The sequence below is a fragment of the Ceratosolen solmsi genome, unplaced genomic scaffold (genome assembly GCF_000503995.2).
Source record: "Ceratosolen solmsi marchali unplaced genomic scaffold, CerSol_1.0 scaffold10, whole genome shotgun sequence".
Lineage (NCBI taxonomy): Eukaryota > Metazoa > Arthropoda > Insecta > Hymenoptera > Agaonidae > Ceratosolen > Ceratosolen solmsi.
In genome coordinates this window covers 5,162,161-5,187,649 of record NW_011948412.1, presented here as the reverse complement: position 1 = coordinate 5,187,649, position 25,489 = coordinate 5,162,161, and the positions used below count along the sequence as shown (strand labels likewise).

The 25,489-nt window shown below is 27.7% G+C and overlaps 1 protein-coding gene across 5 annotated transcripts; it reads left to right on the top strand.

Annotated features, from left to right (window-relative positions):
• Window positions 1-246: 246 nt before the first annotated feature.
• On the top strand, window positions 247-24,186 carry Mf (myofilin). Of its 5 annotated transcripts, none has more exons than XM_011506997.1 (8): window positions 247-340; window positions 9,982-10,117; window positions 10,507-10,663; window positions 11,096-11,184; window positions 18,411-18,554; window positions 19,174-19,428; window positions 22,178-22,259; window positions 23,900-24,186. In XM_011506997.1, the coding sequence occupies exons 2-7, from the start codon at window positions 10,018-10,020 to the stop codon at window positions 22,249-22,251; spliced, it is 819 nt and encodes a 272-aa protein (XP_011505299.1). In that variant the 5' UTR covers window positions 247-340; window positions 9,982-10,017; the 3' UTR covers window positions 22,252-22,259; window positions 23,900-24,186. The 5 variants fall into 5 exon arrangements, with proteins under 5 accessions (XP_011505299.1, XP_011505317.1, XP_011505325.1 ...); XM_011507015.1 differs by lacking the exon at window positions 22,178-22,259 and adding an exon at window positions 21,246-21,306; XM_011507006.1 differs by lacking the exon at window positions 247-340 and adding an exon at window positions 2,571-2,674.
• Window positions 24,187-25,489: the final 1,303 nt, after the last annotated feature.

Below are 25,489 nucleotides of genomic sequence, written 5' to 3'. Positions count from 1 at the left end.
CGCGTGTGTGTGTGCGTGAGAGAGAAACGGTGGTGCGGGAGTTAAGTTAAGATCGACGAGTGACCTTCCGCGCTGCTCTGAACCCGCGCGCGCGCATCATCGCCAAGAGTCTTTTGGTATCCACGCGCGTAAAAAAGAAATGGCATGAGAGTGGTGATGAGCCGAGTAGCGGGGGTTGCCATAAATGTCTCGGGTTGTGGGATTGCCAAATTATGATTGCCCGTAGGTGGCGCCACTGTCGCATCACTCCCGGTCAGGCTCTATACTAGTTTGCACTTTTGGCGGACAGAGCTCAGTCTAAGCTCCAAACTTCGAACCGAACGGTCAACCGAACACATAGGTAAATTTACAAGGCTTCGGATATTGTCGACCCATAACTTCATAACTTCAACATATACGTAGAACGTTATATACGTATGCGCGCGCACACACACGCTCGGACAAATATACATAAACATAGCCCTTGATTTCACACAAACGGTCATACACACACCCTACATACACACATAGATACAAACACGCGTGCATACGCACACGTGCGTACATACGTGTACATGAATTCTTATGTACGCACACGTGCGTACATACGTGTACATGAATTCTTATGTACGTACACGTACGTATACATAAGTTCATAGGTACGTGCGTAAGTACGTACGTAAGTGCGTATCATATGTATATATTAATTATCTGGCATTTCATTCGCTTGTCATTGAAAAAGAGGAAGGAAAAAGGAATTTGTCCAAAATCAAAGTGAATAGTTTTGAGTAAGCACGGCCAGTCAAGCAAGATCATACATGGAAGCTTGAACGATTATTAGATAAATAAACTAAGTACGACAGATGTGCGCGAATGCAAAAAAAAAAGTGCGTGACATCGACTGAAAGTGCGACGACAAGTAGAAAATACCGGGTAGTGGTCAGACTGAGAAGACCAATGGACGCACAACCAATTTCAACATTATCAAAAAGAGATAGGAGATTTCCTCTGCGTGAAATATAATAATTAAATACAATCTAATGAGCTTATTGTCCATTACTTTCATATTATTAAGCTCTATTAATGCCTTGTACTTATTGCGTCTACAGACCCGGACAAGCATTTTGAGCATGTCATTATCAACACGTGACATGCATTTAACACAACTGTATTCATAAGAGAATTATAATAATTATAACATAAACGTATGACTTTTGTTTGTTGCCAATAAATTACTAACCCAACCTATTAACCTCCATATATAAAACTATTTCACTCCTATGTTTTAATCATCGTTATTCGCATCAGAGAGAATAAATGATTATTGCAATCGACAACAAATTTGCTTCATGCAGTAGGCTCGAAAAATCATTAATAATAATAATAATAATAATAATAATAATAATAATAATAATAATAATAATAATAATAATAATAATAATAATAATAATAATAATGATAATAATTCACTTGCATATAATGTATTGTTTTATAAACGCCATTTTTATTTACCATTTGTATTTGTATTTACCATTAGAATTATTATTTACCAATTCAAACGTACGATGACATTGGCTTGTTTACCTTCTGTTCGATAGCTATAAATAGATAATTGGCTTTGCTTAAAGAAAATCATCATTACTATTGATCAAAAATTAGTATTAGATATAATTTTTCTTTGAAAAATCATTAACACTACTTCATTTGGCTTATTGTCAATATATTCATTTGCTTATATTTAATTCATTATAGTTTAATCTTATTATTGAATACGACAAATATTTTTCTAATATTTCTTTGATATATATATATATATATATATATAAATATGCATATGCATATGTTATATAAGAAAATCTTAATTATAGAGAAATAATAAAAAATTTGATTGGGCATTATGAAATTAAAATTGAAATTGAGCATTCTAGTTGTAAAATATATTTTCGCGATTTTTCGTTAATAATGGAAACACAGTGAATGATGTAAATCATTCTTATGATGTAAATTGAAGCTATTATTAACCGAAACTAAAAACTCAATTAGAAAGAGTATAATATTTATAGAAATAGGTATTAATGAATCACTTGGCTCGAAATTTTTTAATAAAATTTTTCCTAGAATTAAAATGCCATTAACTCGAAAAAGTCGATTGAGACGTGGAACGTAAAAAGCGATTGTTTATGGCATTCGTCGATCGTAAACAGACGGCTAGTTTGTCGACATGAGAAATGCAAACGCAGAAGGAAAATGAGCAAGCTAATGTCGGTAATTGAAGTCGCGTAGGAAAATAAAAGACAGCCGATGCGTGTGTCGTAGGAGCGCAAAGTGGCTCGGGCACGTAGTGCCGCCTCGCGCTCGTCCGCACCAATCAGACGAGACTTTGTTTATAATAATTGGCATCGATTTCTCCGGGCTGTGTACGCGTGGGGCTATTATGCAACGTAGCGGGCGCGGCCGTAATCCGGCGGGAGCTTAAAGCGCCGCATCGTCCGAAAATAGACGGGAGAAAATCTTGTCGGATCGGCCGCCTCCGGGGGGATGGTAGATAGACAGTCCCGTGCGACAGTTCGCCGCCTCTTTTATCCGTCGCTATTCGTGCTTGTGTGCTTGTGCGTGTGAGGCGCTGCCCGGCCGTTTGTCTTTTACCATTGGAAAGGGACTGAGGAAAAGCCCGACCGTCCGTCCCAAAGCTTTGGTGAGCTTGCCGTTGCTACTCACCGCTGACCGCTTCTTATTATGCTTTTTCGTACTTTTCAATTTCCTTTTATCGTCCAATTGTCTAATGAATACCTTTGGCCGTTATCACTGCCATTGCGATTCGATATTCAATTTTTAAAGTCGCTTTTGATATGCAAGTAAATTACTTTAACTCGACAATCGATATTTCGACGTTAGAACGTTGAGTCGTGGTTTTTTAAAAAAAAAAAAAAAAAAAAAAAAAAAAAAAAAAATCGATTTAACTATTTAAAAAAAGAAACGAAAAAGCCGTGGTATTTTTAAAATTTTAAGCCGATTTCTCGCATATCGTTAGACTTATATATATATATATATATATATATATATATATCAAAAGGAATGATACTTTCAATTTTTCAAATACTCTTGCTCAATGAGGTATGCCTATACATATATTATAACAGTTTGTGCAAATAATATACTATACGCAATTATAAATTAAGCAAAGACGTTTGAGTAAAGTATGTTATAAATAAACGTCACTATTGAACTTAAATTTTGACCTTATAATCATAAAATATTTCAATCATTATTAATTGTACCGATGAGCAATTAAATGTATAAAAACCAAAAAAAAAAACAAAAAAAAAACAAAAAAAGAAGAAGAAGAAGAAGAAGATAAAGGAGAGCACAGGTATAAATAATTTCATAAAGCAAATTAAATACTACTTTCACCATGTTAAATAATATAAATTAAATTACATAACGTAATGCACGAAACGATGCACGAAACGGTAAAATAATACATTCGGAATACACGGATAAGTGATCGAACGTTCTTCAATATATCCGCAATAACGTGTAAAGCCGAGAAAGAGTATTTAATTATAGTCTAAGTGAAATTTTGATCTGAAACTAAGTAAAGCCTGTCCTCGATTAAATCAGGAATTTTGTTCTAGTTAGGCACTGTGTAAAATATCCATTCCTGTATGTACACGGGTACATTTCAAATATATATTATCTTAGTCTGAAAATCTTGCAGCAATAGAATGGTATTATTAAATAATGTTAATTATTGCTTATTACGATGTGTGACTATGTTAAAATTACTTTTATCGGTGAATTTATAGCATGTGAAGTGAAACTGACGGCATAAAGTTTCATCTTTATACGTCGTAAAGACTTCACATACTCTCGTTTAAATATATTATACAAAGAGCCAATATTTTTTTCTATTGCTGTTACTGTTGATGCTGCTACTGCCGCCGCCGCCACCGCCGCCGCCGCCGCCGCCGTCTACGCCGCTGCTGCTACTTAAATGAAAAACGAGATAAATAAATAGTAAAACCAAGCGTTGCAAAATAATTTTTTCTATAATTATCAATTCAGTGAAATTACAAACTTTAGATGCATAAATAATATTACATAGATCGACATTAATATAAAACATTTGTATAAAATATGAAAAAACGTTGCTCGATTATTAAATGAAATATTAGTTGCATGCACGTAATTTGTCAAGTAATATCTTGCATAATGAATTTGTCATTGAAATAAAGTGCTACTTGTTTTTCCATTGGAATTCCATTTCAATGGTATATGATTGTAATAGAAAATTGTTTTGATATTTATTAGTCGCTCGTTCATAGGACATAAAAAGCTATGAAAATAGATATTAACTTGAAGAAATTCAAACGATAATGTTCGACATTTCGAGAACCGCCGAGTGCGGTCGTTAAAAAAATTTTGCAATGAGCCTCTGGGGTGGGCCAAATTGTACTCTGAGCGTTGAATGAGAACTTCACAAACTTCGCGCGAATTCTTGCCAAAATAGCTTGTGCGAAATGTCACTCATCGATTAATTCCACTCTTTCAAGCGACTCAATTACCCACTCAGTCATCTTTTCGAAGTTCAATTAACAATGGCTATTAATAAGTCGGTAAAGATTCCTGCTTTCTCCTTGACAGAACTCATTTGTTTTTCGACAAATGCACAAGCGAAAGTTATTGTCATAAGCTACAAGTGCAAAATTTTATAGATTAGTATGGTCCATTAATAAATAAATGAATTTTCCAGTTCATAAGGTGCTAATTCGTATAAGTAATCACAGAATTCTTAAAGGAAAACTTGTTGTCCTAAATATTAACTAATCGTGTAATAAATATTTTTACTCGCATTTAAAGATTCATTACAATTCGCAATCTTTAATATAACACGAACTTGCGTTAGATATTAGCATAATTCAAATAATAATAATAATAATAATAATAATAATAATAATAATAATAATAATAATGCCAATAATAATAATTCAAATAATAATAATAATAATAATAATAATAATAGACTATAATTACAATTATACATTTATCCGTAATATAGAGGAAATTTTTTACCTTGTAAAACTAACGCGTTAATATTAAAAAAGAAGCAAATAATTTTTCGTAAAATTTCATTATGCCGTATATTTGAAGAATTAGATCAATGAAAGATCGAAATTTAACATTAGTCGTTAAATATTTTATGTCTTTGAACGTAAAGTTATTACTTATCATTGTTTGAAGAGATAAATGTGAAATAATCATGCGGCCGACCTTAATAAGTCGATAAGTGAAACCACCTACGAGTGAGCTTTCATTTTTCTTGGATCGTTGCCCTGAATGATTTGGATGGTTAGCCCATACCTATTCTTAGGAATCATCTAGATTATTGAAGTCGTATGAAACATCTTCTTGTGCCTGGTTTTCGCCCACTAAATCTCACCTTGACGGATCTTTAAAAAAAAGTAGTTTCATTCAACCCATAGCTTTCTTTTAATACATTTTAAACTTTCTAATAATAAATCTATTAATTCATAACCTTCTGGAAAAAAATTTTCTTTTAATAATAGCGCTTGGACAGCGAAATATCATAAATTAAAAGTACACGAGGATGAGTTCGTTTAACTAAAACTCCCGACAATTAATTATAAATATCAAATAATTTTATTTATTCAACGAAAATTGCGACAAACAGTCTTCAATCGCTAGCATTTCTTTTCTTTTTTTTTTCGATAAGAATTGGTAATAATTATTGGGAAAATTAGCGATTAAAGTTTTTCTTACTACTACTACTAGTACTACTGCTAATACTAATTATTAACGAGAGATAAAAATGAAATTCAAGCTTAAGGATAAATAGAAGTTTAAACGGTTATTTCCATCAATATAAAAGATAAACAATACATATTGCGATAATCCTTTCTAAATCTGTGACATATATATATATATATATATATATATATATATATATATATACATGAATTTGTGCAATAAATGTCATGGTAGAGAAGAATGATAGAGAATGCGTCCCCAATTATTAGCAGCCCAAGGGGCCGCGACAGTGACCCAATTAAAAAAAAAGAGGACGTGGAGCTTAATACAATGCACGCGTGAAGTCTTTTGGCACTATGTCATTTAGTTTTGCAGGCCGCGACACGGGCATTTTCACGATCATTCAACTGGTTGTGAGCTTTATATTTTATGTATGATTCACACTTCTAAATATTTGCATTTTGCAGCTGCCCTTGCAAGCAATTTCATTTTAAAAATAAACATGACGGTCCGAGTATTCGGAATCGGCGGGGCTACGAATTAAATGGACTTTTTCCACATCTACACAATACCGTGACTGACAAACTTTTGGCGGCCAACTTGTGCTCTTAAAGTCAAGTTATTAAAAATTTTCTTTATTTTTAAACATTGTATTTCGCATGAAAAATCACATTTACACTTGGCGATTATAATAAGCATTTATCAAGCTTTAATATGAAGTTAATAATAAATTAAATAATATCAAGCTTTTTTTTATCAACATTCATCTCGCTTTATCAAAATATCGCTCATTTATATTCTGTCGTATGATTGCAAATGATATTTAGTTTATTGCATTAATCCTTGATTTATTTCAAAATTTTCAAGCCTACATTCAAAAATATAAGGGATGAATGGAATGAATTATTGAATGATCGATAAATCTTTAATCGATCAACATCTACGGAAATAAGAGAGATGTTAATTTCAAATATTATTTCAATTTTAATTTCAATAGCTGCGGGTTTTTACATTCATTTATTTTTATCCTAATTAAATTGAAAAGTTATTTAAACTATAATTAAAAATGCTTCCCATTTTCATTAAATTGAATCAAATTCAGTAAATACATATGCATGAAAGTTAATAATAAGAATTGCTTCTGTTTACAATTCATTTTGATTCATGATAAGATTCATCTAAGCAATTCACATAATAAAAATCTTTACTTTTCCATTGATAAATATTAACTATTTTACATTGAAAATGTATCAACGCTCATTGTTTAAATGATATAATTATTTTTGATATCTTGACATTAGAAAATAGTTGTACACTAATCGCGATTATTAATTAATAGCAATTGTAAATATTTATTTATCGTTCTCTCTCTCTCTCTCTCTCTCTCTCTTTTTATCATGCGCGCGCACGCGCGCACACACACACACACACACACACACACACACATTATCTATGACTCTGTTTTTCCATCTATCCACCTATTTATCCTAAATCTATTTTATTATTTTTCTTAAATACAACGAATCAACCTATTATTCCATTATAAAAATATCAATACAGACTCTATAAATTCTAAATTTAGAACACGAATAAATCACACTATTTTTAATCTCTAAGAATCTTTATTGTACTTACGATCATTTTTATGATAAACTATTTAGTAATTATTTAGTGACTGTTTTGTAACTATTTATTAAATTATAAATAGCATTTTTTTTCCTTGCCTTAAATAAATTTGTAAATATAATTAACAGCCTTTCTAGTATTGAAAAAAAAAATTTAATTCATAATTTCTCACATTTAATATCGTTATTTTAATCATTTTAAAACAATCGTAATATTTTACAAAGAATTAACAAATTTTCTTAAAAGTATATCCTGAATTTTATAAAAATAATTAACTCAAAAAATTATAATTAATTCGATCGATCAAGATTTGTTCAACAGATAACTATTTCATTACTATTTTATCAATTACAACACAATTCAAATAAATGCTAACGTATAACGTTAATATTTTATTGTTCTTCTACAATCCCTAAACAAAATTAACTTGATTAAGTCCCAATCAACAGTATTAAAAATTCATAATTATTTTAGATTTCATTATGAATATTATCAAAAATAAGTTAAAAAATAATAAGTCGAATAAATATGCTTTAAACTAAATATTGTTTGTCGTTAAGCTGTTCAAATAAATACATTTACTTTATTTGAGTTGAATCTGCTAAAATATATTGAAAATATTGGAAAACATCCAAATTAAGAAACTAGCATTAATTAATACGAATTTTTAACCGAATCGTTATCTCATCTTCAAATTAACCATTTTATAAGGCATCTCGGTATTTCCGTATCATCAATTTTCTTCTTAATAGATTAAAATTCCACCACGTGCCACTAGAACAATCAAATTTATTTATAGAATTTAATATTTTACACTTATATTTGACTATGACATGGTGTAACTATTATATATTTATACACACACGCGCGCGCACACATACACATTTATTTATATTCATGCATATGCATCCGTGACTTATGTCATTGTTTGTGTGTTTGTGTGTCACCTTTGACTAATATTATAATATTATACTAATATTATATATATATATATATATATATATATATATATATATGTTCCAATTAAGTAAAAATTTCAATAACCCACAATAAGAAACGCTTTTAAAATATCAGCTATAAATTTTTTTATAATGTCCTTCTGAATCTAACTGTCGAGTGAGCAATAAAATTCTATTTCAATCATGAATTTAAAAAATAAGATAAATCATTGTTTAAATTATAACATAACCAATGCCTGTGATATTAATAAATATGAACGGGAAGTAGCAACTTATCTTCACCTTCAGACGAATACTTCACCTTGACGCATCCAAAAAAAATTATAGAAAAGGAAAAGACATAAAATCTATGGGGGTTTCTTTTATTAAGTTCGCAATATTAACCTGTGAATTAGGCTCAGAATAATCTAACCCCGATTACCGAGTTTTCTCATAATAGGTGCGCGGGACCTTCAAACTATTCCTAATACTGATAATGTTCGACACATTTCCATAAATTTCAATGTAATTCCATGATCTGTCAAATAATGTTTCATAATAAGGTAGCACAAGGCGCAAAGGAATAATAATTCAAACGCTAATGTATATTTAAGATGTTCGAAAATGTATTAATATACATAACGACTTGGAATGTTATTTTGGAAAACAAGAGATAGGAAGCTACGACCTAGCATATTAGCTCAACCGACGTGAAATAGAGAGTTACTAAGTAAAGCTTAACCCAATTGAATAAAATTCCGTCAACTTTATCGATTATATATATTTCCAATAAATATTTATAATAGCTTTAATAAACAATTTACCAAGATAAGCTAACTAAGATTTCAAATATTTTTAACTAAAAAAACTTATTAGATTCAGGCAAAAGTAAATTTTCTTTCATTTATTTTTTTTTTTTTTATAAAATATTTATTGAAAAATTATTTAACCAATATGATAGAAATATATAAATATAAAATGTACAGTCAAAAAGTACATTGAACTTTTCATTCCTAAACGTTTAATTTGGAAAAATTTTTTCAACTTATTTATGTTATTAAGCGAAAAATTGCTCATCAAATGAACATCAATAGGCGAATAAAGTAAAAAAAGCATTAAAATAATGCCAATCGCTCGATCATCTCGATCATCTCGAGCCTATTAATTGTCTTCTATTAACATGAAACATATTTATAAATATCTATCGCATTATTGTTGCTTTATCGTCAGACACAATATGATTTATTATGAATACAACACGCGGATTTATCTAAACATATAAATTCGGTAACGAAACAATAGGGGAAGGAAAGCAGGCTCTGTAGGATTTGCAAAATTTAACTAACTCTACTTAATAGAATAAGGCGCAAATGACTTGGACGCAATGCTTATTACAGAGAGCTAAGGAAGAATAAGTAATTAATTTAAGGAAAATCAAGAGCGAGTAATTAATAGGCGCAGTTTCAGTCGTACGCAGAGACAGTAGTCGACGTAAGATTTAGTCAGCCTAGACGAACAACAACAACAAAAAAAAAAAAAAAAAAAAAAATCTCGTATGACATAAATAAATGCATAACATGAAGTTCCAATGTAAATTATAAATTTGAGGAAAAAAATTCTCCTTCCACAAAGAGCAGCTTATGCAACAACTTTCCATTTTCATTTTCAGCGAACGAACATAGTAGCAGTTCAATAAAGCGGCAAGATGGATGCACGATTCAGAAGCAACCTCGAAATGATCGGACGTAACGAACCGATTACAAAAAAAGCAAAGTTTTGGCAAAGCTACGTTCGTGCTCTTAAAGGTATTTGAGCATTTATATTGTTAATGTTTATCTTATGAATACGAGTTTGGAAATTCAGGCCAATTGTTAATGAAGCATAGTAGTATAGCATAGAATTAACGATTATCGTTACCTTGTGCTTGTGATGCTACTTGTAATTACAATTGGTTATTTCATTTAATACATACGATATCATTAATTGCATTGTTATTGTTATTTAGTAAGCGTATTCGGCTAAATGATAATGATAAATTTATTGACCGATATTGTATCGGATAATTCATAAGTTAATCAATGCTGAATTAAAGCCTTTAATTAATATAATATTAAAATATTTTCCAAAATTTCCATACTTTCCATAAATACAAAATTACATAAATCTTCATATTCATAATTGACGTATTTGCCAGGCACCGATGATATGAGAGCACCCGATTACGTTCATAAACCTCGCAGTATTTTCCGAACGGATTATCCAGATTTACACACCTCATGGAATCCTTTTGGAAAGTCCATCTACGATGATCCATCTCATGCTGCTGAGCGCATTCACTCCCCTGGATACAGGTAAATTTATTCATAAAAAAGTATTATGTATAAAGTATATATTACGTACAGAGTATTCTCAACAAAATAATCAACAAAATAATCAGTTAATTAAATTTTTACTTTGTTTACGTTTTTGAACGACAGAGGGCTTTCAAGTTTTGAAATCTAAGAAAGCGTTATCGATATTATTAAGCATAAGTTTGCAAAGTAAACGTAATTAATTCGCTAAGCCCCCACTTTATAATGACCCAAATTTTATCGGACATTAATTTGCCTTAGCTTGAAATGTCCTTGAAATGAAATTTAATTTCCTATAAATGCAAAGTAACGACGAACTTGGACTAATATCTAAGAAAATTCGTTGCATTAAAATTTCATAATTCTCGAAACTTTCTCGATAATGAGAATCGCGACTAATTCATAATTACGTGAACAATTCATTTGTCATAGGTACCTGCCAATGCACCGCGAAATCTACGGATATACGCCAAGGCAGATCTACCCCCACCAATACAAACCAATCGAACGCTTCGTCCCCGGTACGTACTTCTAAGCATCCCTTCGGCGTCATTAAACAATTTAAAAGAAATCGTGAGTTTTTTTGAACGCGAAGAGTATGAAAGCGAACGTTCATAGAGCATGAAAATCGTAATATAATTATATATATATATATATATATATACATATTTCGAGATTCCCGCGATAAGTGAGCACAAAAAAACGACTAGAGCAATATACAATTAATTATTATTACTATTATTATTTCATTATTATTACTATTAATATTAATTAATTATTTGCTACGATTATTATTTAATTATATATATATATATATAATTATTATTGCATATTCGATTCGATCATTATGTTATAAAGCACTAGTAGAAAAATTTTAAAAAGCGGATAACATATGGGACAATTTTTAATCGTTAATAATTGAATAATGGATCAGATGAATTAAAAAATTACGTACATATAATATACGTGTCATCACATCGTAAATATGTTTGTGTTTGAGTGCTTGCGCGCGCGCGCGCGTGTGTTTGTGTGTGTGTGTGTGCGTGCGTGCGTGCGTGTGTGTCCTTGTGTGTGTGTGTGTTCGTGCGTGCGCGCTTGTGCGTGTCTGTTTGTCGCGTCTGTCTATCTTTCTTTGCGATCGACTCCAAGGTTTGTAACATCCACCATGAATACCATTAATTTAACCAGTCCACTGAAAATATGTTTTGTCGCCCATATGCAAATTACTTATAATTTTTAAATTTTATTTTTAATTCTAATATTTTAAAAGTCAAACATCATGCATCTATTTATTATAGACGTTAAGTTCATATTTATGTAACCTCGACAGCTACTTTCAACTCCTAATCAAAAGACTAAGAAAAGTTCAAACAATTATTTTCATAATTTAACCTAACAATAATTTAATATTGAAATTTTTGTTATAAGCACTGAAAAGATCTATTGCTAACATTTACATAGCCATAACAAAAAACTATTTAATATAGCTTGCGATCAGGAGTTGGAAACACTGATCTTTTCTTAAACACCCAACACTTCTTATACGTTTATAATTTATCAGAATATAAAAGAGATAAGGGAATTGATTACAGAGCATGAGTAGCAACTTAAATATCAAAATATCTTACGAGGCAAGTAATAAAAATTTATTTACAAAGAGAGAAAAAGTAAGAGGAGAGAACAGAAATATTTCTCAAAGCCGTATTTTTAGAGAAATTTACTTTATCCATAATTTTCCATTTGAATTATCTCTGTTTTGTTTTCAAAGCCCTTTTTCTACTTGTATCGAGATAAAAATATTAGTTATGGTTTTTACAATTACTGTTTACACAATATGTATTTATTAAGTGATGAAACATTATTATTTAAAGAAACTAAAATATTCATACCATTACTAGTACTTTTTATATTTAATAAAGAATAAAAATCATGTTGTGCATATCACGTCGATTTGTGTAAAATGTCACTAATTACAAATTTGTAACTTATTTCCCATTATCATGTATAAATCTTTGACCTTACTTAAAATCAGTACACAATATATACGTATATATTTATGTGTGTATATATATATATATATATATATATATGTGTGTGTGTGTGTGTGTGTGTGTGTGTGTGTGTGTATATATATATATACATATATATGTATATGCATATGTATATGTATATGTATATGTATATGTACATGTGTGTGCGTATACATATATATAAAATAATCACAAAGGAATACAATCAATGCACATTGCACACACGAATACCTATTGGTCTAATCATTTAAATAACGTAACAACGATATAATTTTAAATATACGAAATCATGTACCATATCACATGTTATTGAAATGTACAAATTAAAGAAGAAAAAAATATGCCTTGAAAATAATTGGAGAAACCTTTTAGAAACACCTTTGAAAAGAAATAAAGTGAGCTATAAACAAAGGTAAAATAAGCATTTTTTTCATTTATTTTTAGTTTTACATTTTTATTTTATTTTTATTTTACATATTATATAGTTGAAACTAGTATTAAATAATTTAATTTAATTAACAAGCTAGTTTAATTCGACGTCTTATATTAAAACACATTAAAGAGAGAGAGAGAGAGAGAGAGAGAGAGAGAGAGAGAGAGAGAGAGAGAGAGTAAACTGTAAAAATATAAAAGAATTCAGCACAATCTTCTACAACACAAAAAATCTCGATCAGTCATACAAAAACAATTTTAATACTTCCCTTTCGAATATTTACTATATATATAATTTTTAAATAAATTTCTATTTAATTTGAGAAAATTTGCACTATTTGGAAAATAGAAATAAACAATTTAAGTTGAACACTTTTACTTACGATTATTAATTCAATATTTATAATGTACTTCGGGGAATAAAATAAATTTAAAAATTACAGAATTGCCTCAAGTCTCTTAATTGATTTGCAAATTTAACGAATGAATACATTAATGATGAGGAAAGCTTTCAACGTTGAGAGGATCATTTTCATCAAACTCTTTCCATCGTTGCCATCCGCATGCATCTGTACAAGTCTTAATAATATTCAGAAAGTCTGCAATTGATGTATTCTTACTTGAGAATCCATAGAAATTTCTCGCTTCTGTTAAATTGATTTTTCCAGATATATGAGTTTATTCATTTCCAATATTCGGTCCTATTCGTTGCCCTCAATTATTCAATTTTCGCTGAGTAAATGAACAATCAGACAACAGGTGTATTTAGAGTCAACTGCTCAAATTAAAAAATTTTTTTTTTTTTTTTTTTTTTTTTTTTTTGATCGTTTGTTTGTTTTAGCATTTTTCTTCATTTTTTTTTCAATTATATTCACTGTACATTATAAGCTTCTGTAAATTTATTCCAATTTCCAAGATAAATTTCATTTTTATAATATGTTTCTAAGCATAATTCACCTGTTCAACTTCAGCCCAAGCGCTAAACGCTTTGCCAATAATCAAAAAACATCCGCAGGATCTCTTCTTTCTAAAAGTTAATTATCTCGTCTACATTGTCTACATGCGTCCATTGTGGTCTACCATTTTTGTATTTTCAGGCATCCCACCCTCGCAATGGACTTTAGTCAATCATCTCGGTAAAGTGAACGACCTTACACCAGAGCCGATCCATCGCAAACTCATCCTTGGTGATAGAATTTTGCCTGGGCCATTCGTCCAACGTCTTTATATCCTTAAGAGTCTTGTTAATTACTAATTATGTGTTTGACGATCTGACCAATCTTTAAATGTTGCATTCGAATCTCGATATTCCCATTTCTTTTTTCTTTTTTTTTCGAGGTGAAAATAAATTTTAATTTCCAATGATGTGAAAGCATTTTTATATTATGAATTAATATCATTTCCCGATATTGGAAATTAACTTATAAAATCCCTTGTAATAGTGTCGTTGTGTGCAATATTCGATTAATATAATTTTACAAACGATTTCAAAGTCACATCAATCCCTTAATTGTAAATTTTCTTAAAATTACTAAATGATCTAGTCATACTGTATTTAAAAATTGCATACAAAAATTTAAATTAATAAAGACAAAAAAAGAACAGTTGAAATAATGCTTTTGTTTCAGTTTTGTTACCCTATGCAAAGACTTTAGTTTTTATAAGAGAATTTTCATTGAATGTTATACGAAAATGATAAAATGCTTATAAAATAAACTTAAAAAATAAATCGAATCTTTTATCAAGCACTTTTATATTTAATAATTCGTAATAAAAATAAATTATTCATTTATCAATATCTTTTCTATCTTTTATCTAAAAATTTCACTAATTTTTTTCCAAGATAAGAAGGTTTAATTTTTTCTTTTCATCGTAGCAAAATAAAACATTATCCTCTTGATGTTGAATTTTCAACTTCATATTATCAATGTTACAGGAAAATATAAATGAGACTTTCTGAAAATTGTTCGAATCTTACAGCATTGGTGATGGCAGCGGCTTAAAGAAATGACATCTCGTATTTAATTCGCCGTTATTCCTTATTTCTTTCGCTAAATTTAAATTCTTTGAGATTGAAACATTGAAGATTGAAGAAGTGGCTGACGAAGACAGTAATTGCAAACGTACAAATTGACACGTATTATTATAATTCACGTAGAAAATACATTTTAAAATGACACTTTTCTGTACACATTGAGACGTTTTTATTTATGCAGATATACTACTTTTGTGACTTTTTGTTGTATTATTTATAATTCACACAATTATTACTTGTTCGAATAAAACAATTTTTATACGCCATTATATATATATATATATATATATATATATATATATATATATATATGACGATATAAGACGACACTTACAAGATAATAATACTACAATGAGATATGCATTAAATATTATAATGAAATAATTTTGGTATCACATATAAAAATTAAATAAAGCCAAATATACTTGAAAAAGTTAGAAAATGAAAGCTTCTTATTATTTTTTTTATTTCATTTCAAACATGGAATTCAAGGTTTCGACTTGCCGGTAATGTGCTGAGTTTTTCTAGAATATTTTTTAATTTATCACTTACACGCATAACATAAATAATTAGTAAATAAGATAAATACTAACAAAAAAATTAAATTGAAAATCAATAAAATTAACATATAAAAGAAGCAACAAGAAAAAATTCTTCAAGTATAATAAAAACTGAGATAATTTTATATTTTATAAGAAAAGATTCATGCTCAAATGAGAAATATATTATTTTTTAATACAACTGAGACACTATTAACTGAGAATCATAAGCTCACTAACTATAAATGTTCAATTAATATAAATAATATATTATGATAGAATGAAATGAAAGAAAAATTGAAAGCACATGTACATATATTTTTGTCTTCTTCTTAATTTATTACTAACTTCTTTTCTTTTTTTTTTTTCAGTAATTTCAAGAGATTTAAAAATGTTAAAATATTATTATATAAATAGTAATATATAAACAATTTTTTATTATTTTCTTAGTCAACCAAAATAATGTAACTTTATTGATTATATCTAATTTCAACAAGATTTATTTTAAATTCTGTCTTTTTCAAGTAATGGCATGAGTTTTTATTTTAATGTCAACCCTGTGTAATTTATGTTCTCCATTTCAATAGAATTAAAAATTCATAAAAATATTAAAAATATATATATTTTAATATATTATTATTATTATTATTATTATATTATATATATATATTTAATATATTTTAAAAATATATATATAAAAATATATATATATATATTTCATTAAAAATATATATATATATATATGAATAAATCTAATGTACTTGACAGTAACATTTCTTAAACTAAACTTAAAAAGACTTTATAATAGTAATATTAAGTTATTTATTTTAAAATGTGATACGTAAATTTTAATAATCATAATGAAATTGCAATTAAAATAGAAGAAATATATATTTCATAATATATTTTAGAATTTACTATAAGAACAATGTGAATTATGAAGTCTTTTTATTACTTTAACATTTTAATTTTTTGAAAAATATCTTGTAACTTGTACAAAATACCTTGTACAAAAGTGTATATCTAAAAGAAGTTGGGCTCCTCTCTTTGTCATTACCATATTTGTTAATATTACCATATTAACAAAGAAAATATAAAAACCGCAAAGCTCATCGAACAGCCTATCTACGGAGCAGTTATCAAATGTTTTTGTATTATTATATTTTGACGGATGACGCAGATATAGAAAATATTGATTTTTAGATGTATACAATTTTTCACTCCACTTTTTTCTTCGAAACAAAATTTTTATTAATAAGGTCAGTATAAGCTTTTTTCTCTCATTTTGTGTTTTTGTGCGATTTTATTATTTCTGTGGCAGTTCGGTGTCCTTTTTCTAGGCCTATCGATATGACAAAAGAAACGAAAAACAAACAAAAAACAAAAACAAAAAAAATGTTCACCTAAATAAGAATTTATTCAACGGGAAACAATTGATCAAAACCTCGTAAAGCTTTATCTATTTTCTTATGATTTTTTGTTCTCTCTAAAAGAGATTATAAAATCAATATATCGTGATAATAAAAGATACTATTCTAATATAGAAATTACGATGATGTTGGAAATAATTATTACAAGCTTTAATGGAAGTTCTTGTCAATGTAATGTCTTGAAAAATAATTAAACAGAATTAATAAAAATTATATGAAATGAAAAGCTTGTAATATATAATAACATTATCTTATTAGTAAATGTAAAATAATAAACAATGTTACAATGTTACACCCTACCTTAGTACCCCTTTTTTATCTAACAAACTCTCAGCATGTTAAATACTTTTAAATTATTATCTTTATTGTAAATAACAAATATTCAATTAAGAGACTTTAATTTTTGTGATATGTAATAATTGTGTACAACTAGACGTTTTCATTTTTTTTTTCTTCGTAAGAGACAATGAATTGATTTTTTTGTTATGAAATGTATACTTAAGCAATAAAAAGTTTTATTTTTTTTGATTTTCTAACTGTTGCAACTGTTTTTTTTTTTTTGTTTTTTTTTTTATTTTATTTTATTTTACATGGGTGAATAAGAAACTTGTGATCTGGATTAGAAATTCTTCTCTCGTCGCTTCACTATATTAAATTTACAATATTAAACCGTCTACTGAAAGGCATATCAACGTTTCTACTTTTATTTAAACAATATAATTACAGATTCTGTAAAATTTACGTAAAAACCTTTCGCTCACTAATTAATTGAAAGGTATTTCAGAAAAGCAATTTTCGAGAATTTCAATTCTTACCATGATAAAACTTGAATAATTAGACTTCATTAGACAATTTTTGGCTTAAAATACTGAGAAATAAATCGTGGAATTTATATAAGTATTTGTACAAATAAATATTTTATTACATGGATATTATATATATATATATATATATTATACACTCTTAAGAATTAATCTATTGTTTGCATCGTTAGTTTCTTCCAACTAATCATTTATATAGAATTTCTGATGAAAATTCTTCACTTAACTTGTGCGATATCCATTACGGAAGAATAAATTACCACGAATCTCAAATATCAATGCAAAGTAATAATTATTTTGAATAATTTATTAAAAAAGAAAAATCTTCATCTCACTCTCATTAATTCGTTTATCATTCCTTTATCTTTATATACCTAATACGTAAAATAATAATAAATATTATATAGCTGAAAGTAAAGATTGAAAAGGAAATTTAAACTATTTTGAATTATGAGTGCAGCAAGACCCTTCGATGCAGACAAGGCATGGAACGATCATCTGGATCGTCTTGGTAACATTGACAGAACGTACCCACACTATAGCCCAGTATCTCGTTACTCTCATCCATTATCTTTGTCTTCAAAACCGGTCTTCGATATTCACGGTGAGTCCAATACATTTCATTTATCGTAGTCCAATTTAATTAATAAAGTGCAAAAATATAGGAATAAAATACCTTTGAGAGTAATATTTGGTTGGAATTATTGTTCCCCTGTTTCGTTTAAATAAATTTAAAAAAAAAAAAAAAAGAAACTATTAAACTACGTGTAAAAATTTCCCCTATTATTGGTTTGAAATACAAAATTAATGGATAAAATTATCGTTTCAATATCAAACTAATTATATAGATCAAGCATTTTTTTTTTTTTTTTAATTTGAGAATCAATTTAAGAAGCAAATTTGATATCCAACAATTTCAATTTGATTTGAATAATATTATTCATATATATATGATAACTAATTTGAATAAGTATGTTAATATAATAAATAATCCAAGCTCTAATAAAATTATGTCAACTCAAATTTCAAAACGACTTATCGCATCATAACAATACTCCGATTTAATGACATTGATACGTTTGAACGGCTAAAGAGCGTTAAAACTAAAATATTTCTAATTTAATCGTTAGAGAAATCTGAGAATTTAATAGCAATTCCGAGCCTTTAACTAAAACACGGGTCAAAGTAAAGCAGCACTAATAATCAAAATGGTTTGACATCAGGCAACGTTCTATCCGACCTCCTGCCACGAATTCCAACGTCGCTGCTGTCGGGCGTTCGACCCCTCCTAGACCTACTCAATCCCTCCCCCTACAGACCAATCAGCTCCTTCACTAGGGATCCTTCATGGTACCCGAGCTTCGCCCCCTACATCCCTTACTACGCTCAACGGAGGGAGCCCTTCTTCCTGAGGGACAGCTACCTGAGCCCGATTAAGCGCAGATATCTTTGGAGCAGACATCCGCTCAGGTCTTTCGGTACGTATTATCGATTCTTCTTCGTTATTTTGATTTTCTTAATTTGTTCTTATAGAAGACAGCGAATGCCCGTAGGATAAGTTAATCGGCGCCTTCTAGGATCAAGTCTACTTGCATTTTTATAAATTATTCGTTTATTTACGAAGTAATTGGGCTCGCGTAGTCGTACTGTAATCGTGAGCCAAGCGGCGATTAAGATTTCAAATGTCGGGCTTTTAAGGGCAGTTTAAGCGAGGTAACTGGATTTTTTAAAAGACTGTACCAACGATTTAGTTGAAAGAGCTCGGTATATGAAAATTTTTTACAATACGATAATAATCGCCCATGTAATTTACATTTAATTTTTCAATTTTATCGCAGAAAGCATTTCTTTAATCCGTTAAATACAAGATCATACGATACACTACTTATAGAATACTTATAGGAAAAAGGGTTTTTCATCAAATTAATGGGGAATTCAAATTACTCCCTAATGATATTAGCCTAATAGACACTTTATTCCAAAATATTTACCTTTTATCATTATGTTTGTAATTTTTAGATAATTTATAAGATACTAATTTTTTTTATCGACGAATTGTCTGATGAATTTTTCTAATAATTTACAACCCATTTATATACAATTTATAAAATAATTAGTTTGCATAACAATGATTAAACATTATTAAAAATATAATTGCAAATTTATTTGTGATAAACGAATGATTTATTTTAATTCCAATATATATATATATATATATATATGCGATAAAATTAAATTTCCAGAAATTTCTCCGACGTGACTATTATTTTATATTAATTTTTTTTTTTCTGGATTAACTATATTAATTCTACAAAATGAATTAAAATTAATTTAATATAAATGAGCAACCTACCTAGCAAAAATAAATGCGACACATTATTTAACGTGAATACTGTATTACTTGTCAAATGTTTTTTAAGAAAAAGGTATGAACGATAGTTTACTACTGTGTCCGCAATACAAACTACTGAGACTATCAGCTCTAGTCATAATTAAAATTGGATTTTATGGAGTTCGCAATACGTTAATCACTTTATATGTATATATATATATATATATATATATACTCTACATATTAATGTGAACATGGCACATAAATGATAATTGATTGAATTTCATATCACTTCTAACAAAACTTTCACGTCGTACATAAATTTTATACGAAACAAAATTCTTTTTTTTTTCTTTACATAATGAATAACAATATGTAAAACAACTGAAAAACGATATCTTCGGTAACTAAAAACTATTTGCATTATTAAAAATAAATTTTTATAATGTCAATCATTATATTAATACATATACATATTTTTTATATAAATTAATACAATTTTTATTCAGTTAGTGATTAAAGATCGTATGATGAAGGTTGAATATATACAACCTTTTCAATCGAATAATAATTTTTAAAATTAATGCATTGTTATAAAATATTTTATTATAAAATAAAATTTCTCAAGATCAGTTCTAATATCGATTTTTTTCTTTTTTTTTTTTTTTTTACATTATAATTCCAAAAACCAAATTTTCAATAAATTTTTGTTTATTTCTTAAGAGTATTGTAATTGATTTAATTGCTTTAATATTATATCATAATGATTTATATTTAATTTTAAATTCTTCAAATGCCTTTAAAATACTTTAATGACTGTAGTTAAATTAGCATTAATGGAATTTAAAGGATCAACAATTAAATATAAATCATTATGATATAATAATGTATGCATATATGTATTGAATAATGATATTTATGTCTCGTTTATATCGAGAAATCATCGATCGCTCTTTTTTCCAGAACAAGATCAAGAACAATAAGTCTCGACAATTTGTTTTTTGAAATAAATGCTGATTTTTAAGTGAGCAATTTTTTACGACACATTTTTTTGTGCAATAAATTCTTAGCTGCATAACATGAATATTTTCGCCTTCTATTGTTTGACGTTCGCTTAGAAAAAAGAAAAAAAAGAAAATGAAAAAAAAATAAGAAAATGTTTGCAGCATGATGTAATTTTTTTAATTTTGATTTTTGATGTTATCGATGTGATTTTTTCACGTTTTTTTTTTTTATGATGATTAAAGAATTACGATGAATCTTTTTTTCAAATTAGGTTACACACTTTTATAATTAGTTTTAGATGGCTTTTTTGTTATTCCCGCTTCCTAATCATATTTTCTCCTTATCATGATATTTCTGATTATTGATAGTAACATCAATATATCCACAACTGATACTAATAAGTATACTAGCAATATATATATATATATATATATATATGTATATTAAAGTACTGCTAGCAAAGAAAAATTAAAATAAGGTAATTAGAATGTCACAAATTGTCATATCACGCATTTTTTACACACAGACATTAGGATTTAACACAATATTAGAACTACATTATAAAATAATTATAGTCAAAGTGCACAATACTTTCCTAACAAAATGATTTCAAAATTAAATTTCCATAATGAAATGGCAAACAAATTTATTTAATGAAAAATCAAATAATATCTTATTCTGTTTCAACCAGCTTTACAATCAGGAACTAAAAAAAACTATATAAGAATAGAAAATATAATTCAAACTCTTTATCGCAATAATACATCTCATTCAGTAAATAATCTATTGTTACATATTTAAAGCTTATAATTGCAAATATACATAAAACATCTCGACAATGTCCACATTTTTGCAATCACGTGTAAAGCAAATCTGTCATATTTTTGCAGGATCTTCTTATTACTATTATTCGCAGCCTGTTCCAATCTTTCACTTTACGAGCCCTTGGTACAATCATCATTGAAAATTGAAGTGAGCGGTGATCTATCATGAGTAGTGTTTTGTTGTTTAAAATGTTTTGGTTGCCCACGTCCTTAAAGTCCCCAAAAAATTCTCACATTGTAAATCGCAATATCTTGCCTTTATTTGTGAATCCGAGCCTTTAATTGTTTCTATTAATAATGAATCCAATGACAAGCGATAGCAAACGACCAAACTAAATGATATTTTTCTTACATACAACTGGAAAAATATTTATTTTTGTTTCTATATATTATAATGCCCACTAATATTTAATTTCATTTCTATGTACTGTTAAAGTGATAAAATAAAGTTCCAAATTTTTATAAGAAAAAAAATTTATATCACATTCAGTAGTTAAAGAAGCAGAGAATTAAAAAAAAATACATCTGAATAATGTAAAAAATGAAAAAAACAATTTCATTGCAAACAAAATTTTAAATAATACATGAATATAAAGCAAAATTAAAAATTTTATATCTCAATTTTGATTCAATTATCATATGAATTAGAATCCACTCGTTCTCTAAAGAATTAATAAATTAGTAAACTTGATAAGTAAAATTATCAAAATATGAAATGCTTTTACATTTAAAAATCTTTTTTATTGAAATAGAGAAAAAAAATCTGAAATTGAGGATACTCCCTACGACAAACAATTATATAAAAATTAGCTTAAAATTAATTTGAGTTGTGTAGATGAAAAAAAATATTTATAATTTGCTAGAATATCATAAGACTCTTATAATACACTATTTTTTCTTTATGGGTCAAGAAATTTTAAAAATACGTTTTGAGACTTGCAATCTCGAAAGGTTGGTAAATTTTTTTTTTTTTTTTTTTTTTTTTTTTTTTTTTTTCGTCACAATAAAACGGCTCCTTATAAACTACAACTAATTTTTCAAAATAATAGATTATTTTATATAGTTTATTGTATAGAAAAATGATTAGTTTTATTCAGTGTGGATATTTTTTGGCTATTTATTAAGACGTAATCTCAAATAATTAATCTCAAAACACTCCTCTTCATTATCACCTCAAAATAGAAGAAAACATTATGATATCATATACATATTTCATTTTTGTGAACTTGGCCAATCCCTGTATTTGATGTTTGTGAAAAATGTAATCTCACAAAACGTTTCTGCAATTATTAAGTTTGCCATTTATAAAAATATGATTTATAATAAAGAATTTAGCATTTATTACCCGTGTACACACTTTGGTGAATATGTGTTACAATTACTTAAACTAACAAATTCTTCAATGTTGTACTTTTGTTATGGATCCGGCATGAGTATATGATTAAGTCAGTGTTTTTTTTTTGTTTTTTTGTTTTTTTTTTTGATCATATATAAATACCGAAGTGTTCAAATATACAATAAATTGTATAATAATTTTCAAAACACTTCCAATTTGTATCAATAGCATTTTTAATATGATATGAAATTTCTGGATATAATGAGTATTTAAATTAAATGCTCATTTGTAGTACAGAATTTTTCTATAAAAGTAATAAGTAAAAATAAAAAGACAGTAAATTAAAAATGTTAGACAGTGCAGTTTATCGTGATTAATGTGGATATGTCAATTTTATTTCTTCTTCAATACTGATAAATTTTCATTGAATAATTGTTAATTCTCTTTTTCAGCCCGATATTACTACTAGAAATTCTGCGTCGTCCTACATCGGAACACGTAAACACGTAAACATAAAAACAAAATTAATGATTGACAATTGTCACTACTCCAAAAATCAAAAATACTAAGTTTACAGAAGAAGAAATCTGATGTAATGAAATAAAAAAAAAAAAAAAAAAAAAAAAAAAAAAAAAAAATCACTCGATAACACAAAAAAAACATTTTCTTTCCTCACAGTACAGTTTCGTAAACGGAATTTTATTTATTAACATTGATCGTCATGTAAATACTGTGCGCACATCATTACTATTTGAAAATAAAATCAATGAAAAATTTTAATAAATTATTCTAACTATTATATAAAATCCCAATCTTATTTCCCTTCCCCATTTTCGAACAATATATATTTAAATTAACTAAATTTAATTAAATTTGCCACAAACAGTATTTTATAATAATTAATTGAATTCGTCTATGTTTAAGAAGATTAAAAAGAAGAAAAAAAAACAGGAAAAATATCTTTACTAATGATTTTAAATATTATGAACAGAATTAATATCTACTAATACTTATCTGCCAATATTAATCAATGCCCAGGCTTGGATTAATATCAATTAATTGAAATTTCAATATATATATATATATATATATATATAACCAGTTTATAAAGAAAAATAATTACTTAAAAATTAATAAAATGAGAATCAGAAGAGATATTTCCTAATAAATAAATGTATTAAGGAAAATATAAGATTTATCTTTCAATAAACTGAAACATAATAATAATCAAGATTTGCAAATAGATAAACACGAAATTGCACAACAATATGCACGTTTATTAAATTTTTATCTCAAAGATGTATATCTTTAGGATATCTATGATCGACTTTTATATGATGTGGTTGCTGGGATTCGAATATCGCTCTTATGCATGCTTTCTTTCCACATTTTACTACGTCCACGCAATCCTTAAGTCTTAATCCTAAAGCTACAAAGATTAGATTTTTTGGTCGAATCACAACAAGCGCATCATTTACAAATATAACTACGCACTTCAAGTTCACGCGGTAAGTTTATATTTTCATGTTTTCTCAACATAAAATTATCTTTCTCCACAGGCTCGCCAATGCGAGTTCATTTGCTTCACTCTTCTTCGCTCTCAGCCACGCTTTCTTTCTTTTAATGCCATATTCCTCATTGAATTAACTTTTATTCCTTTTAAAATAAAAATATAATTTCGGGGTTATCCTTAGAATCTCGACAAACAAAAAAAAAATGAGCTATTTTGATAAAAAAATATTCATTTTTCTTCAATACGTATACGTCATAAAAATGAACATAACAAATATGATTGCACTTTCACAGATTAACAAATGCACTACAAATAATTTTTAATAGCGATACTTTACTAAATTATAAAATACAATTCAAATAAAAATACTTATCTTTCTTTAGTATATAGATTGATAAAAATTATCAAAAGCATATTGAAATTCAATTGATAAAAGCAAATAGTCAACTTTTACATATTCGACGAAATGTCAATTATAATAATCATAAAAACGAATGTCACTAGCAAAATCAGTTACAATAATAACGTT

Coding starts and splice junctions, on each gene's coding strand:
- Mf (XM_011506997.1), top strand. CDS start 10,018: ATGGATGCACGATTCAGAAGCAACCTCGAAATGATCGGACGTAACGAA. Junction 10,664..11,095: donor ATTCACTCCCCTGGATACAG/GTAAATTTATTC, acceptor CATTTGTCATAG/GTACCTGCCAATGCACCGCG. Junction 11,185..18,410: donor AATCGAACGCTTCGTCCCCG/GTACGTACTTCT, acceptor TTATGAGTGCAG/CAAGACCCTTCGATGCAGAC.